A 16,556-nucleotide genomic window follows, 5' to 3' on the forward strand; every position below is an offset into this window, starting at 1 on the left:
CTGGGGAGCAAGGAAATAAATAAAAGCAGCACTGGCATTTCCCAATGCTCACAAGTGCTGTCTCTGTCAGCAGCAGTCTTGCTCAGGCTCAGCCAGCTGGCTCCAAACTATTCAGCAGCCTCTGAACAAGGGTGTTGGGGGATGCTAGTAAAGCTGCATCCAAAGGGGAATTCAGTATCCAAAGGGGAATTCAGCATTCAAAGAGTATTACACTGCACCTCCTGCCAGTGAGAGGAATGGGGCTTCTCCCTTTCTCTGCTGGGGTTTGCAACAGGCTTTGTCTTCCTGAGAAGCATGCCCTCATCCTCCCACCTCTCCAGCCTTGCAGCAGCATGGGGAACATGTTGCTCTTCAGATCCCTCATGCACTATGAGCTCCTTGGGACATTTTACACATGCACTTGAGAGCAGGGCAGAGCTGTCTGACCTGCTTGCAAAGAGCACTGGAGGGCCTTGGCACTGCGTGTCCCGCAAACAGCAAACCCATGGGTTGCTGGCTGCCTCTGGCTCATTGTCAGGGTCTGATTCTAATTGTCTTTAAATGTTCCACATGAAAGAGGGGAGTAGAAATGTGGTTGCACTGCTGCTTCCATGGCTGGGGGCAGGAGAGAGCTTGGCTTGACCATATCCCTGCCAGCAGGACATCTGCTCTGCTGAGCTAGCTGGGTGGGCTGCTGGACAGCTTTCCCACCTTCACCATCACAGCTCCAAACCCTCACTGTCACCCTCTTGCTATTTTTATTTCTCTAGAAATGCTCTGTGTGTCCAGGTGACCTTTATTAAAACCATACTTTTTAATACTGTGTGATTCTGCATTAATGTGGAGCTCTCTGCTGGGCCCTCCAGGAATGGAAGAAGCAGCTACTGCTCGCTTAGCATTCTAACGTGAGCTCATTAGCTGTCAAGAGACACAGTCACTGGATCTGAAACCTGGCAGAGCATCAAGGCCTCCGTAATTAATAATGTCTGCATTTTGTTTCCTGATGGTTCTGTATTTAGAAAAGCAGGAGAATAGTTTAAAAGTGCAGAATATAAAAATCCATGCTTTCAAATAAGCATTGTAGCCATGAAAAAAAGGAAAAGGACATCAGGTACAAGCATAAATCAATGCGACTAAAGACAAAATCAGCTGCATTAAGAAACAGCTGCCTGGGTGCTTTCCGCTCCTCATGCCTGTTGTTCCTTTCTGCTCCAAAATCCAGGTCCCCTACTGCAATGGTCCTGGGGGTATAAGAGCCTTAGAGGTGTCCATTTCACCTTCCCCACTGCAAAGACCACATATCCCCTGGCACGGCATGGAAGAACCCTGACTAAAGATGAGCAGTTGAGGGAGAGCTGCACAGCCAGAAGAAAACCAGGTTGCAAGTTTCTCTGTACCCCAGGGAGCCTCCGACACAGTTTGCAGAGAAAGAGGAGGTGGTCAGCAAAATGCAGGCTGATCAAGCACAGGGGAAAGAGGGAGAGCTCAGTCACTCATGCATTATTTATTTCTGATCCCTCTCCCTCCAGGAAAAGAGGATCCCAGCTTGCCCAGCATGGTATCCATGGTATCTATCCCTGTGGCAAGGCTGAGCACCCTGCCCTGGCTGTGCAAAGGTGCCACGTATTTCATGGGATGGTGAAAACCCATCACCCTTATCGGTTAAGCAGATACACACCGAGTTTAAATTCCCTATGGAAATGGACAAGGAAAACCAAACTGAAGCCTGAACCCACCTTTTCTGCCAATGGGATGAGCACTGCAGAACACAACCCTTTCACACAGAGTATGCTGGATAGGGTAATTACAGCCAAAATATTTGGACCCCTCGCTCTCCTCTTGGGAGAGCCCCTTCCTGAAGCACTGAGTGTTTCTACAGCAATAAGCTGCTTTCTGAGACCAAGAATAGGGACTAGACAGTTGGTAAAAATGGTTTCTCTCAGGTACCTGATAGCTGAGGCAATTAAAAGAAAATTAAACTGACATTTCTAACTTGCAGTGTAAGAGATGTGCAGTGGTGAAATAATTACAAATTACTGCTGGGAACATACTGTTTTCACCCATCTGTTGCAAAGAACAAAAGGGCAAGAAGTATTTTTGGCTTGGTTTTTTTTTTTTTTCCTTTTCTTTCTTCTTTCTTCCTTGATAATTGCTACTGTTGCTGCATCCCCAAATGCTAGAAGTGAAGGGTTTACCAAATGATGGCAGACATATTTGTGATTGGTACCTAGTTTATCCAGCCTCACTTGGTGACAAACATTTTACCAGCCAGATCTCCCTGCTCAAGTTATTCACATGAAGGGCTCAAGTCTTCATTTTCTGGTCTGCAGCACTTGCCTGAAGGATCTTTCCATCAACTGCCTGGGGTCAGCTCCATGATGAAGCTGTACTCCCATCCTTTGCTATCTCTTACTGTCCAGTATCATTTGCTTCCCCACCAGCTACACTGATGTACCAACTGTATCTGAGCCTCTCATACAGGGGAAATGGTTCTCTGGATGGGAAGACCCACCTTGCATCATCCTCATGCAGACAGGATCACACTGCCAGCTCCTCCCAAGAGCTCAGCTGGCCACCCCTGCAAAGGGACTTCCCAGCATTTTTTCACAACTCCATGAAACACAGTGGTCAGGAAGGAAGAGTCACTCCCCTACCTGAGTGTCCTGTAAGACCTGAAAGACAAGGAATGGCCAGGGGACACAGTAGATATGCTTTGCCAACCACTTCATTGCAGTGAGTGGCCTCACATGTGCGAGAAAAGAGAAAGCTCCTTCCACCTTTTTCATCAGCTAAAAGAAGAGTGATATTTATTAAGTGCCTGCTGACCAGATGCCAGTATGGTCAAGATCCAAGTCCCAGAATGCTCTTCGCATGAACCTCATACTTCTTGACAGAACCCCAAATCATCCCTGCCTTTATCATTACCTCCAGCAGCCATGCTTGGCTTACACTGTAGCCCATCACCCACAGGCACCCCTCCTCTGGCCCTTTCTTCCACCCTTCCTGCTATGGCAGCCTGATGCTGGGTTCATTTGCAGAAGGCAACAGTAGCATCAGAAAGTTTCTGGTGTTTCCCAAGTCAGAGTATCCCCAGATTTTAGTCTCTCTCATGCAGAGAGAGGCTTAGTATTACCCTGGGCTGGTGTCTAGCACTGACCTTCTGGAAGAGACAACAGGGTTCTGCATAGTTTCAGGACCAGCATCCCTTTTCCCCACAAGGTAAGCAGGTAAGGGATGAAGCCCAGAAACGTAGCAGGTGTGTGCTGCTCCAGAGTCCACATCAGTCTGCTTCAGCCTGTCCAACCTCCCATATGCAAGCTCTTCCAGGAAGGGTTTGGGGACCAGTCTGGAAGACTAAGGAAGGTGCATGCTATGCTGACTCCATAATTTCCACTACTAGGAATGGTGGTCATGTTTTACAGGTCTGTACACGGCCAGCAAAACCTTTACAAAGCAGGTCAGAAAAGCAATTTAAAACTCTTCCTCAAGTTTCCTGATGAAAGAAGCAAAAAAAAAAAAAAAAACAAACCAGTTACAGCAAACTGTGAAACAGAAAGGAAGTCAGGTCAAGACAGGTGCACAATGCACTCAGCAAGGCTCTGCACTGGAAATTACTAAAAGCCCACCAGATTTGCTTTCCCATTTCGAGTGTGAACAAAACAGATCAGGCTGGGCCTTTCCCTGCTCAGAGCTGGCTATCTTCTATATCACAAGAAATCACATCAATTTGAGGAAGCATATCCAGAAAGACAGCTGTCCTTGTTTCCAGTTTGGAGAGAAGCAGAGGTCCTTCACCCTTCTGCCTTAGTGGGTCTGCCCTTTACAGCAACCTTGCCGACAGCACTACTCCTCTGCACTTTAGAAGGATGTCCGTCCTGCATTGCTGGGATGTTGCTTCTGGATTTCTTATTCTGCCCTTCGCGGTGATAAAAACCTGCTGAAGAGCTGAGCCCTGGTCCCAGATCACTTGGCCATGCAGTGCTACTCAAGACATGCAAATGTATCTGTAACTGATGATATATAAATGTGCTTATAATAAATATGCTTGTATTGTAATGGTATTGTAGCTGCCAAGCATGGGGGGGAGCCTAGCCTTATTTTTCACTCTTGCAATGATTACTGTCTGATCATTACAAACTGGATGCTGTGTCATAGTATGCAAACAGGGAAGGAAATAACGTAGTTAAAGTTGGGCATATTCTTTTTGTTTACATGAACTCCCCTGTCCTGGAGGTATTCTAAAGCTGCTCTTGTATCTCAAGTGAATACATTGGAAATAAGTACTACCTACTCATGTATGCCACAAACAAGAAAATCTCTTGTGCTTTTAGCTCACGCATGCTACTGTGGTCTCCAGCAAATCCAGGTATTTGTATAGATGGATAGTGTTTCAGTGTCTATTACTGCCTGCAAGGACTGTACATCCGCACATGTTCAGAAGTAATGCAAGACATGAGGTCTTGCAACTACTCACAGATGTCTTCTTGTACCTCAACCCAAGTCAAGAAATAGTTCCAGTGCTGCAGACTCCTGGCCCTCACTGATCCGGAATCACCAGCTAGTTCTTGGAAGCTACAGTACTGTTTTCTTACCTTATTAACAAAGGTACTGCATGGTAAATATGCCTCCGCATGTGGAACACAGAACAAAGGAAAAGCTGCTACTCTACAGCCTTTCTGACCCTCTGTGATGGAAACAAGTTGGGCTTCTGCAATGTATTCTGGAATGTAGCAAGGAGACAGGAAAATTAGCAAAAAGCAATTCCACTGTTCATAAACACCATCTAGCAATCAAAAGTACTTGCACAATCAGGGTCCCCTGCCTAGCTCAGAGCTCCATCCCTACGCTTGTGTCCAAGTGCTTACCGTAATGCCCTGGCAATGGTGGCCTGTGAAGGAGTCCTTTGGGCAGCACAGCATCAAAGGGAACCACTACTTCCATGGCCTTTACAGACACAAATGAGCTACCAGATACACTGGCTATTCTGAACAAAGAAAAGTTACTTCTGCTGAAACCACACACTTCAAAACCTCTCTAATGAAGCAATGCTGTAGAGCAGGTATATTTGCTCACTAATTCTCTTCATGTTTCAGCTAGATACTGTGTCTAGCTATGTCTGATGTAGACTATCAGCATCTCAGTCTGACACTCTTAAGAGTGTCAGGGCCATTTCTAAACCTTTATATTAAGTGACAGAAGTGACAATCTCTAAGTTAAATTAAGCTCCAGTGGATTTCCTGCAGCTTACATGGAGTTAGTGGAAGTTTCTTTGAAGAGGGTTCAACACGCTTTTCCTAGAAACCATCACATTTTAATTACTCCTTTCACACATCCAAGCACCTTATATGCAAGCCAACCTTCCAGGCAAGTATCTTTTTAATAACCTTTTAGTTAAGCCTAGTAGTTTTCATTTCACCAACCATTTACTCTTCTCATTAAACAGACCTTTGTTCAAAACACTTTCACCATTATGCTCTTACAGATACAAATTTCACCAACTGCTTACACCAAAAAGCAGAACAACTAGATGTTCCCAATTACAACTGTCTAAGCAGAACAGTCACACAACATAAAAGTACACATATTGGTGCAGTTTAATTGGATATTAAAACCCACTACAGAAAGAGCACTGCATACCTGAGGGAAAAAGCGGTATCCTGAAAAGGGGAGACTGTAGCAAACAACTTCAAAATAGGTTTAGGTGAGGGTGGAAACTTAATGCATGATAGCCTCTGGAATGGCTTTGTCACCTTGATACCTGCCCTCTCTCTAGGTGACTTCAGATTGTGTTGAACAGCATGGTCCCCACAGAAAGGGCACTGATGACCTCTTTCTGCAGATTATTTAGCCACTTTTTACACACAAAGATAATTTGAGGCTAAGCAGCCCTCAGGTAAGACTGACCCTTTGCTAAGGAGCACCATCAAAAGCCCTTCAAGAAACCTAAAACTGTACTGGAACTACCTGCAGAAGGGAGTTTGGAGAAGTCTCACTCACAGCTGTAGTGAACGCACATGGTATGCAGGGTCCAGCCATCCCAGCAGAGGTATCTGCATTACAAAAGGACATCATTTCAGAGACAACAGAACACATCCCCAGGAAGTAGGATGCAGATCAGTTCCATAGTCTGGAGACTTCTTTGAGGAATTAAACTGACCCATTAGTAAGGCTGGGAGAATTAGTCTCCCATTCATAATCACACTAAAGTGCTGCTGTGCAGGGTGGTTCAGCTTGGTCTGAGCCAAGGACCTCACATCAAACACAACAGTACTCACAACTGCAGAACGCCTGCTCAGCTGTTACATGGGTGGAAGGTGCTGAGCAGCCATCGCCATATTTACTCTATGAAATATGCAAACAAATGGCACAATCAGTACTTTACACTAAACAGCCTAACAGTAAATGCAAAGGTACATTACCCTGAAGCTTTACTTTCACTCTGCTGTACAACTTCCTGCTGAAAAGGCAGAATGCATTAGAAAGAAATTAGTGAAATTATGGCAGCTGGCAGAGGAAATGAAGAAAAGCTTTCTGACATGGAAAGGAAATTAAGCCTGCAACTTAAGGACAAACCGGATGCCTCCACCACAGTGGTTAACAGAAGATTAAGTGTCACAATTAAGTTTCAAAGTTCAAAAACCCACTTCTATAACTGAGGCAATACATACCTCTTTGGAAGTTAGAGCCCTAGGGTATTTGGCAGCACCTGCTGAGTCTGCTCAGCTAGTTTCCATGGAAGTTTTTCTTTGCTAACCATTAGAATCTAGATCAAAGTGAAGAGTCTAGCAGACACGTTGGGTAGTACTCAGACACGTCACAGAACACAAAACACGCTTTTGTTATGAGAACCTTCCATGTGTGCGAAAATGCTTAAATGAAGATCTATGCAATGAGTAGCAAAGGTGGCTTAAATTTGTTCTTCTGCTCTTTAAATGTGTTCTCAAACCCTTCCTCCTGTAATACTCAGCTGGACAGATTCAGAGTGAACAGTTCCACGAGACAGAAATGTATTCAGATCCCTCACCGCAAGAACGTCCACTGTCATAGCAAAAATAGAGCTTTTTCCATTTTTAACAGACATTCACTAATCACACAAAAGTGCATAACGGATCAGTACTCCCTCAGATAGAAACATCTATGACATACAGCTGGTACCTTGAGTTTATTCAGGAACTGGTTTGTGGTTGTTTGGGGGTTTTGGTTTGTTTGGGTTTTTTTTAATAACCAACACAATACTTCCCCTCCAAATAAAAAGAAAAAAAAAAAAAGTAACAGAAATTAAAACTCAAGATTGCAAGGAGAGAAGGGACAGAACAACAACTCCGGACTGTTCTAACTTAACAAAGACCTGCAACAACAGATCTCCAAACCCAGTGCCAAAGAGCCATCACACTTAAGAAGGTAGAGCAAATTTATCCAGTGACCAAGACTGCAGAGAGAAGTCTCACAGCTCATGCACCCTTGCAAAAAGCACAAGCTGATGCATCGTCAGTTCAGTGAATTGAGATAGCACTGGCACTTGTGAGTGATTTCAGTCTTCTCAAGTCTCACATTTCATTACTCAGTGGTAATTAGGTTATTTTTTTCGTACAAAGCTAGTTTAAAGCCAGTAAGTGCAATCTCTACCAAGTACAAGTTCCGGAGATCCCCATGATGCAGTGTTGCCTGTCGGCCACTGCTGGAAAGTGGGTCTGTACTGGCCAGAGTGCATGCAGTGGAGTGCTTTCTCCAGCCCAACTGAGCAAGCCTCATTCAGGTAAGAAGCAATCAAGGAGACCACAATCACAAATGAACTAAGAATTACGATTTATCCAATTTGTGTGTGCGCTCATGCCTCCGTAGGGTACCTGACTCAGTGAAGGAATGACCACAGTAATTGCAAGAGTAGGGCTTCTCTCCAGTATGGATGCGGTGATGGCGCTGGAGCGATGCCAGCCGGGTGAACGTCCCTCCACACTCCTCGCAATAGAAGGGGCGCTCTCCAGAGTGAGTCTGCTGGTGTCTTTTCAGCCTTAGCAACTGGACAAACGCCATGCCACACTCCTGACACTTATAGGGTTTGTCTTGTCGGTGAATCACCTTGTGTTTGGAAAGCAGGTTAGGTTTATCAAAACCTTTGCCGCATGTTGGACAGGAATAAGGTTTATAGTCATCTTCCTCAGGCTTGTGGTTCTCTGCACAAGGCTGATCAGTGTATTCAACAGTGTGTTGGTTACGGTGTGCTATCGACCACGGGTTCCTAGCCATGCCATTTCCCAAGATCACCATGGAGCGCTCTATCTTGTGCACATTGCGCAGGTGCCTCCAGACATCAGCTGTGCGAATGAAACCCTTGTCACACTCTGGACATTTGTGTGGCCTGTCACTAGAATGAATGAGCTTGTGCATTCGCAAGTTTGCTGCACGGAAGAACTCTTTGGCACAGACAGGACATTGGTATGAGTTTTCCACAATGTGAGTTTGCTTATGTTCCTGCAGCTCACTCATACCCTGGAAAGTGGAACCACACTTCTTGCAACCATAAGGCAAAGCTTCCTCAGGGACAGGCTCCAGGTCTTCATCAAACACATCCACAAGAATGGTGTTTTTGTTATCAGCACGTAGTCTTCTCTGTGGCTTCTCAGACTGCTCATGGGAACAGTGCTCTAAATCTTTATCTTCATGCTGTGGGTCAGAGTTGGTACTGGAGGGAACAAATACCCCAGCTGTACTCTCACCTCGTTTCTGGTAGTAGATCTCATAGGATTCTTTGTCTTCATACTGCAGCTCTGCAGGAAGCTCCTGCCTACCTGGAGGTCCAGCAGAGTTGCAACAAGGAGTGCATGTCTCCAAGTAATTCGTGTCTGCCTCCTTCTGGAGGCTAGATGTGTGGCCCACCTGCTTAGAGGGCTTCTGGGAATAATTTGAATGCTTCGCACCTGTGTCACGAACGTTATTCTCAGAGTCCCGTTCCACATGCACATCCATCCCCTGAGGCATCTGCTGTATTCATCTGCAGTTCATCAATGATATGTACGCCAAGAGCTTCGAGTCTTTCATGGGAAACTCACCTCATTCTCAGCTCTCTTTACCATCCTCTCTACAAAATAAAACACACATTTCATCAGTGATTTTTCTGGTAAAAATAAAGTTATCACAGTGAAGATTTTTTCCTGATTAAAAGAATGGGGCAGACTATTAGTTAGGCAGTAGGAGACACAGAATCATCTACTATTATATATTTAGAAAATATACATTCAGCATACAAAACAGAAACAGACCAGATTTAAATCCTCTATCATAATCCAGCCTTCACTACAAATATATATTGATCATTTCCATTCAAAATTCACCCAAAGATGAGAAATCTTCAGAACTCCGGGATTCAAGACTTCTGACAAAGTCCTACACCATAGCTGCCTCCATCACATCTGTTTTTCTGAGGATTCATGCTTAATCCTTATTTTTACCTTGCTAAATACTAACTAGGAGCACCAGTCACAAGGTGTTTCTTTTAGAAGCTTGTTAAGTAATGCAGTGAGACCCAGATACTGTGTCAAAAAGCCAAAACTAGAAGTAATGTATGGAAGGGGGGTCTGGAGAGCTCAGGAGTGCCTCTGGCCTCCTGTCCTGACCAGCATTATTATAATTGTCTTGAGGATATTTGGGGTCCCTGTGTTGCTACCAGTTAGCATCATGCAAAGAAAACATAATGCAAGGAAAGGCATGAAAGAACTGTCCAGAAAGCCAGCTGTGTCCTGGGCTGCATCAAAAGGAGCGTGACCATCAGGTCCAAGGAGGTGATCCTGCCCCTCTACTCTGCTCTCATGAGACTTCACTTGGAGTATTGTGTGCAGTTCTGGTGTCCTCAACATAAGGACATGGAGCTGCTGGAACAAGTCCAGAGGAGGGCCATGAGGATGATCAGGGGCCTGGAGCACCTCCCATATGAAGACAGGCTGAGGAAGTTGGGGCTGTTCAGGCTGGAGAAGAGAAGGCTGCGTGGAGACCTCATAGCAGCCTTCTAGTACCTGAAGGGGGCCTATAGGGATGCTGGGGAGGGACTCTTCACTGGGGACAGCAGTGATAGCACAAGGGCTGTTCTATGTACAGCTAGTAATCCTCCAGAGCTGGCCCGCTGGAACAACTTACAGCTTCAAATTCTCTGGGTAAACTCCGTTTCCAGACCAGCCTTGATAGCAGAAAATGTAAGCAATGGTAACTGGTCAGAAATGGCTGACTCAAACTTTCTTGTGAAGAAGATGCTACTGTTTATGCCATACTAAAGCATGGAGTCACAAGGGGTTTTCTAGATTTGTCCCAGCAGCCTCTGTTGACAGCAACTCCACAGGGAGCTTTCACTCACCTGTTTTAAACACTAAATTGCTAATCTAAGATCAGAAACTGCATTTTCCCCATCCTGATGGATGGATACCTTGACAGCCCCCATCTTCTTCACACCTACTTTTCATATTCCCTTTACTCCCACTGTTTCTTCATTTCCTCTTAACTGCTTTTGTCTAGGTAAGACATTTCTGAATACAAACCTATATATATATAAAACACATATATACAAAAATGTACATTTCTGTATTTCTATGTGTACATGAATATAAAGCTTGTCTGTTCAGTTTCAGTAGGTTTAAACAGTTACAAAGGACTACAGCAGTGTGCATAAAGACATAGGTCTTGTTCACATCTCAGAAAGGCCAGCTTCATGAAACACAAGCTGTGCTTTCTCCTGCTCTGACACAGAAAACATGCTGAATGAGTCTTCTTCACTCGTCACTGCCTGACAGAATGGCTCGAGTCACCCCCCAACTTCAACCATTCCCGTTAATTTACTAACAAGTGTATGAGAACAGGAACTGTTCCTCACCTCCTGCAAGGTGCCGAGCATCTCCCGCAGCACACCTCCAGCTCGGTAACTGATCTGCTATTTTCTTTGTCGAAGAAAAACTTTTCACGGCAGGCTGGCACCGCTCGGTTTATGAAAACTCCCGGACAAAGGCCAGCCCGGTTTCCACGGGGGGACATTTAAACCACGATGTAGGATTAAAAATAACAGCAGTAATTTAAAACTGAAAAGGTGGATTTCGGTCCTGGCAGAACGAGCCCCCGCTGCCCCCCGCGGCGCAGCCGGGGGCCGCTCACGCCGCCGGGCCCCCCCGCCACCGCGCAGCCCCTCGCTCCGGTGCGCAGGCCCCCGGCTAAGGCGGCGGCGGCGGCGCAATGGCAGCGCTGAGAAGCCCGCAGCGGCCGCCGCTGCCAGCAGCGGGGCGGGACCCGGGCGGGCCGGGAGCCCGGCGCCCGATTCAAAGCGCTGCGGCAGCGGCCCGCGGACCCGGAGAAACGGCCGGGCGGGACAAGCGTTGGCTCCACGCGAGCAGGTGCCCTTCGGCGCGCTCGAAGCCCCGGTGCTCCGGGGACCGGAGCCGCCGTCCCAGCTCCAGCCGGCCGCAAGTCACAGCGCGGTTGTGCCCCCTCTCCCCCGCTTCACAACGGCAGCAACAGCGTCCTCCCGCAGAAGCCTGGCGGTGACTGCGTTCACTTTCAAGCTTTGCTTTGGCAGACGAAATAGGCTCTGCTCGTACAAGTAAGGCTCGGTCCGTATCCCCAACTTCTGCCTCTCGCTTCCAACTCGAGTAAGTATTTCTTCACCCCGAGGGCCCAGAACCGTACTCTATCTTCTGTCTCACCAGGGCCTTTCACAGCAGCATTATTTCCTTTTTCCTAGGGGAAGTCCTTTGCCAGAGACAAAATAGGATCCCATTTGCCTTTTCCAAAGCCACAGTACAGCCACATTCCATTGGCCTTCCCAGGCTACTTCTCTCCTTCCCTTACAGCTTATAACCCACCAGTCTGAAAGAGAAATTGTCCCCATTTCTCTACCGCCATTTCTGGAAGACTTCTCACTCTTCCGTGGTTCTGCAGCCCTCCCTCCTGTTCACACTCCCTGTCAGCAGGGAGAAGCACCACTGGGAAGCTCCCAACAAGTTCTGTTCAATTACAGCCAGTGGTCCTTGACCCACTCCCCTCAGCACTCTCCATTTGTTCCCGCATTATTGTACTGACCAGTTCTGTGCTTCCTGCAGTTGAAACTGCTCTCCAACATCACCGTGTAATCTTGCAGAGACTGCTCCCATTTCTAACACTGCAGTGGTATTGCACACTGGACACCTATCTTGCCGTCTTAACAAAACTCCTACAAGTTTTGGAAATGGGCTTCTACAATTAACAGCAAATACAGAACTGAAATTAAAATTGAACAGGAGTGTATATTATTAGGTGCCAATATGGTATGTAAGAATGCTTCAAGTTCTACATCTTTTTGATCTTGCAGCTCTTTCTAAAAATAAGCAGGAAAAAACAAACTACTCTGCTGAGAATCCAGGGTGAGGAAAAGAAACGTACCTACTCCCTTCACACCGAAAAGTGAGCTACTTCTGAGAGCAGAGTAAGCGGCAGTTCAGTTCCTTCAGGGTAGGCAGTTAAAAAAATAAGTTAGCAACATTCCTTTAATGACAGTCCTCGAATCCATGAGAAACCCACATGCTGCTTAGTATGGCGAACCTTGCAGAGAAAGAGCCACCACTCCAACTCTTACAAACTATGAAAAAGACCTCAGATAATTTTCATTACTTTTATTATAATTTTTTGATTTTAAAATTCTTAAACATTTCTCACTGCAATGCAGTAGCTGGGCAAGATAAATGCCTTCTTCCACCTGGACCTAAGATGCATGGAATCGCATACCCCTCCCACCTCCCTTATGGAAGACAAGCATACAACCCTCCCCTTGTTCATCAGTTCTCACAAGGAGAGCTCTAGTGAAACATAAGCACATACAGCACCGATATCTCCACAGCCAAGCATGCCTGTGTGGGTGCAGAAGATGAATGGCTATTTAAAAAGAAACCAAACAAACCATGCTTTATCAGAACTGTACATTCAAACAACATGAGAGGATGTATGGCGAGAAGAAATGGATGCATTGTTCTGGCCAAGTGGGCTGTGCAGCCTCACAGTGACTCTTCTGAAACCCAGCCCCAGAGGGTGGTGATGATCTAGACAGCAAGACTGTGACTTAACAGACCACTTGCACACCAAAGCTCTAATTTAACACATCCATCTCAAAAGCACCAATGTCCAGAAGAGTCCAGCCAGTCCTAATTGTATCCAATGGCTACACAACTCTCTTGACTTCAGTCTGATACAACAGCAACATTTTCTCTTGCAGCTGCCAAGCAATGGTGTAATGCCAGCAATCAACAGTCTTCCTCATAAGGATAATGGAGGAATGATGAAATTATCTCCAGATGCTCTAGATCATCCTCATCCTCGAAGGCATCAGTAAGAATTATGCTTTCATCATCCTCCCTTATCCTTTCTTGAGGTTCCTCACTGTGTTCAGAGGAAAGGTATTCTAAATGTTCATCTCACACTGCAGGCAAGGTTGTGGCATTGGTTGAACTACGCATCTGGTAATGAGTTTCAAAGGTTTCCTCTTGTGGAAATCACATAAGTATTCCTCAGCTGTGTGACAACTGTCATTAACAAAGACCAAGTTCATCTCCATCCTAGAATATCATATAGTGCTTACTTGTTAGTAATTGTGGAGATGGGCAGTACAAATTCCTGTGACCTCTCGTGGTTGGCTTCTTTCATCTTAGCTTCCTTGGAAAATAAACAAGAATTTCAATATTTGCCGGACAAAGCTAGCATTTAAGCTGTCAGGCTAACTGAAAATACTTTAGTGGTAATAAATAACACAGAAGACTCCATTTGGTGGCTCATGGGCTAGATCAAGAACCCAAAGCAACTCTGTTCAGTGCACTGTGTCCTCTGTTACCGAGTCAAGATGAGACAGAAAAGGGCTTCTACAGCAAGGTGATAAAAGCAGCACGTACACACTCCAACACTTAAGACTGACAAAACTGCCAACACACTCATAAAATGCATGAGCACAGTCCCAAAACCAGCCTCTTGCTTTCACTAATGAAGAACAGGCCAATCTACTAAAGTTTCCCTTTTAACCTAAAATAAAAGAGGAAATTCAGAGGTCTTATTTCCTGTTCATTGGTCTTTAGACAAATATACTTAGTTCTACCAAGTTCATGTATTTTATTTTTTCCTCCTAATACTAAGGTATTTAAAATGTGCTCTGCCTTCTGTTTCATATGTTGCATTTATAAGCATACAATTTTACTACACTCTAAACCTTTCCCATCAGCATTGATGAATTATTCCAGCACACACAAAAAAATAAGCTGCAATCCTCAGGGAGAAGGAGGCAGAAAAATTAAGTGAAACACCCATCTATTTACCGTATATGATTCATTACTGAATAATAATAATAATGGTAATTATGATGATTATAATAATGATGATGACGAGTTACATTATTGGTGCTTTGTACCCATCCTACATTTATATTCCCAACACACATATATGGATGCCAAATCCTTTTTATTTATGCTACCTTACTTTTATGTCCTTAAAATGTGAGGAGTCTGTCAAGACACACGAGCATCTGTATCTGTCAGTTTGATCTGCCTCGGAGTAATTTTTAATTTTTTCTTAAAAAAAAAAAAAAAAAAGACTCTATACTCCCATGTTTCCATTAAATTTGCTAAAATGTGCAAACTCGCTCGCTGTCACAGTGGGAGCTTAATCTATCTTATTAAAGGCTTAAATTCACATTCTATCAAAGTTTATGTTTTATTAGTCATACCGTTTTCTCCCCTGAAACTTTAAACATCTGAAAGCTTCAGTCTCTTCTACATAAGCAAATCCCCCCGGGTTTTTTTTCCAAGTAGGAGCTGAATTCAAAGAGTCCTACCATTTTGCTGAACTTTTAACACCCCAGCGGAAAGCGGACTCCCCTTAGCACACTGAACTGTGGTGAAAGAGTAACAATAGCTGTTGTGTTTTGCTTTTGCAAGAAGATCATCACAGCACCCGACAGCAAGTGTTGTCTTACCAAAGCTGATGACACCACGTGCAACCTGCTACAGCCAGAAAGAGAGAGCGCAGCAGTCAACACTCCAACAGTACCTACCCTGCTGAAAGCGCAGCTAAGAGAAGGTTAAGGATCTCTGGTGGGTCCTCTCTCAACACATGCGAGGCAAGGAATTGTTGCACTATCCCTAGCCGCCTCCAGCCTGCTATCATAATATGATTTTTCTGTGAATCTTGCCAAGGTCTTTGGGAACTGTCATCTGTCATTCAACTGCCATCTCATGAACAAGGCATTTGGAAAAAATTAACACATTGAGAAAACAAGTCCTAACGACAGTAAAAGTCAGATACCTGTACAAAATCTAGAATCAAGCTGTAAAGAACACAGAACAATTAACAGATAGAAACTAAGCAAGGACTGCAAAAAGGTGGCTCATCAAGTAACAACTTTCTGGCATGCTTTAGTTTCTCAAACTTGCATTTTCCTTTACATGTATTGATCTAGACTGTCAGCAATTTTCTATGCAAAAAGTGTTGCAAACATCTGGTTTTACAAACATCCCCAGCCCAACTCTGACAGCTCAGTTCAAGTGCTGGACATGCAACACTGTAGAGGAGTCTGCAAAGCAATACCTGACCCTTCTGGTGCAAGATGGTGCATATGCACAACCAACCACACTCTATGGCTGCCGGCAATGGCTGGAGTTTTAGAGAAGCCTCTTACCTGCACACGCACCTTACACAGCTTTGGAAATCCTCAAAATGAGTACATTAAGAGTTAAAGGAGAAATCTCTACCTACTGAGCAGTTCTCTCAGTACACCTGACCTGTAACCAGGATTCTTATTCTAACTTTTGCATTAGTAGGCTGACTCAGAAAAGCATTTGATAACTTACTCAACTAACCATTGCTACTGGAGTACCTGATGAAGCCTAAGCGGGACGGTTCTAGCAGTGCTCCAGCAAAACAAACTCTCTCCAAGATCTGTTTTGACCAAGGACACTGAACGAGCAGCCCTGGCCGAAACACGGCACTTCACCGGGGCCACCCCTGCACCCCGCGAAGGGAACTTCCCAGCCCTCTCCCCTCGCTCCTCCCAGGGCAGAAGGGCGATGCGGAGGCTGGAAGCTCACACTGCCCGCGGCCGGGGGCTGCCCTCCCTGCAGCAGCGGCGTGACCACGACGGCCGACTGCGAGGGCAGCGGCACCCCCGGGCCGGCCGGGCCGGCTGAAACCGGCTCCCTGCGCAGGGAGCGAGCACGCCAGCCGCCCCCGGATGATGCGGCTGTGGCCCCGCCCGGCTTGACGGACAGGTCCCGCTACCAACCGACGCGCAGCACTGTCCGGGGCAACACACTGCCGCGCCCAGCCAGCCGCGGCGCCGGAGCCGCTCCTGCGAAGCTTTCGGTGCGCGCTGCACCGGGGAGTGGCCCCGTCACCCAGCCGGGGACCGACACAGCCACGGAACCGCCCCGTCACAGCCCCGTGGCACTGACACGCAGAGACTCCAGGGTGACTGACACAGCCGGAGGCCAGCTCCTCTCACAACCCTTTGTGTGAGTGACCTGCTCCTGTCACACCCCCGCTGGGATTGATGCCGCCAGGGACCTCCCATGTCACACCTCCAATGTGACTGA

General features: G+C 46.0%; 1 protein-coding gene across 6 annotated transcripts; it reads right to left on the reverse strand.

Moving 5' to 3' along the window:
* Positions 1-2,803: 2,803 nt before the first annotated feature.
* Positions 2,804-16,150, reverse strand: LOC136011750 (zinc finger protein 501-like). Of its 6 annotated transcripts, XR_010611456.1 has the most exons (6): positions 15,825-16,150; positions 15,020-15,125; positions 13,562-13,635; positions 5,977-6,029; positions 4,572-4,699; positions 2,804-3,472 (listed from the first exon to the last, which is right to left on the reverse strand). XR_010611456.1 is itself a non-coding variant. In XM_065674030.1 (2 exons), exon 2 carries the CDS (start codon positions 8,956-8,958, stop codon positions 7,780-7,782), a length of 1,179 nt encoding a protein of 392 aa, XP_065530102.1. In that variant the 5' UTR covers positions 8,959-9,058; positions 10,838-12,090; the 3' UTR covers positions 5,271-7,779. The 6 variants fall into 6 exon arrangements, 1 of the variants encoding a protein (XP_065530102.1); XR_010611455.1 differs by lacking the exons at positions 13,562-13,635; positions 15,020-15,125; positions 15,825-16,150 and adding an exon at positions 10,838-12,090 and having other exon boundaries at positions 5,977-9,058; XR_010611454.1 differs by lacking the exons at positions 13,562-13,635; positions 15,020-15,125; positions 15,825-16,150 and adding an exon at positions 10,838-12,090 and having other exon boundaries at positions 5,944-9,058.
* Positions 16,151-16,556: the final 406 nt, after the last annotated feature.

Source organism: Lathamus discolor, chromosome 3 (assembly GCF_037157495.1).
Source record: "Lathamus discolor isolate bLatDis1 chromosome 3, bLatDis1.hap1, whole genome shotgun sequence".
NCBI classification, from domain to species: domain Eukaryota; kingdom Metazoa; phylum Chordata; class Aves; order Psittaciformes; family Psittacidae; genus Lathamus; species Lathamus discolor.

Coding starts and splice junctions, on each gene's coding strand:
- LOC136011750 (XM_065674030.1), bottom strand. CDS start 8,958: ATGCCTCAGGGGATGGATGTGCATGTGGAACGGGACTCTGAGAATAAC.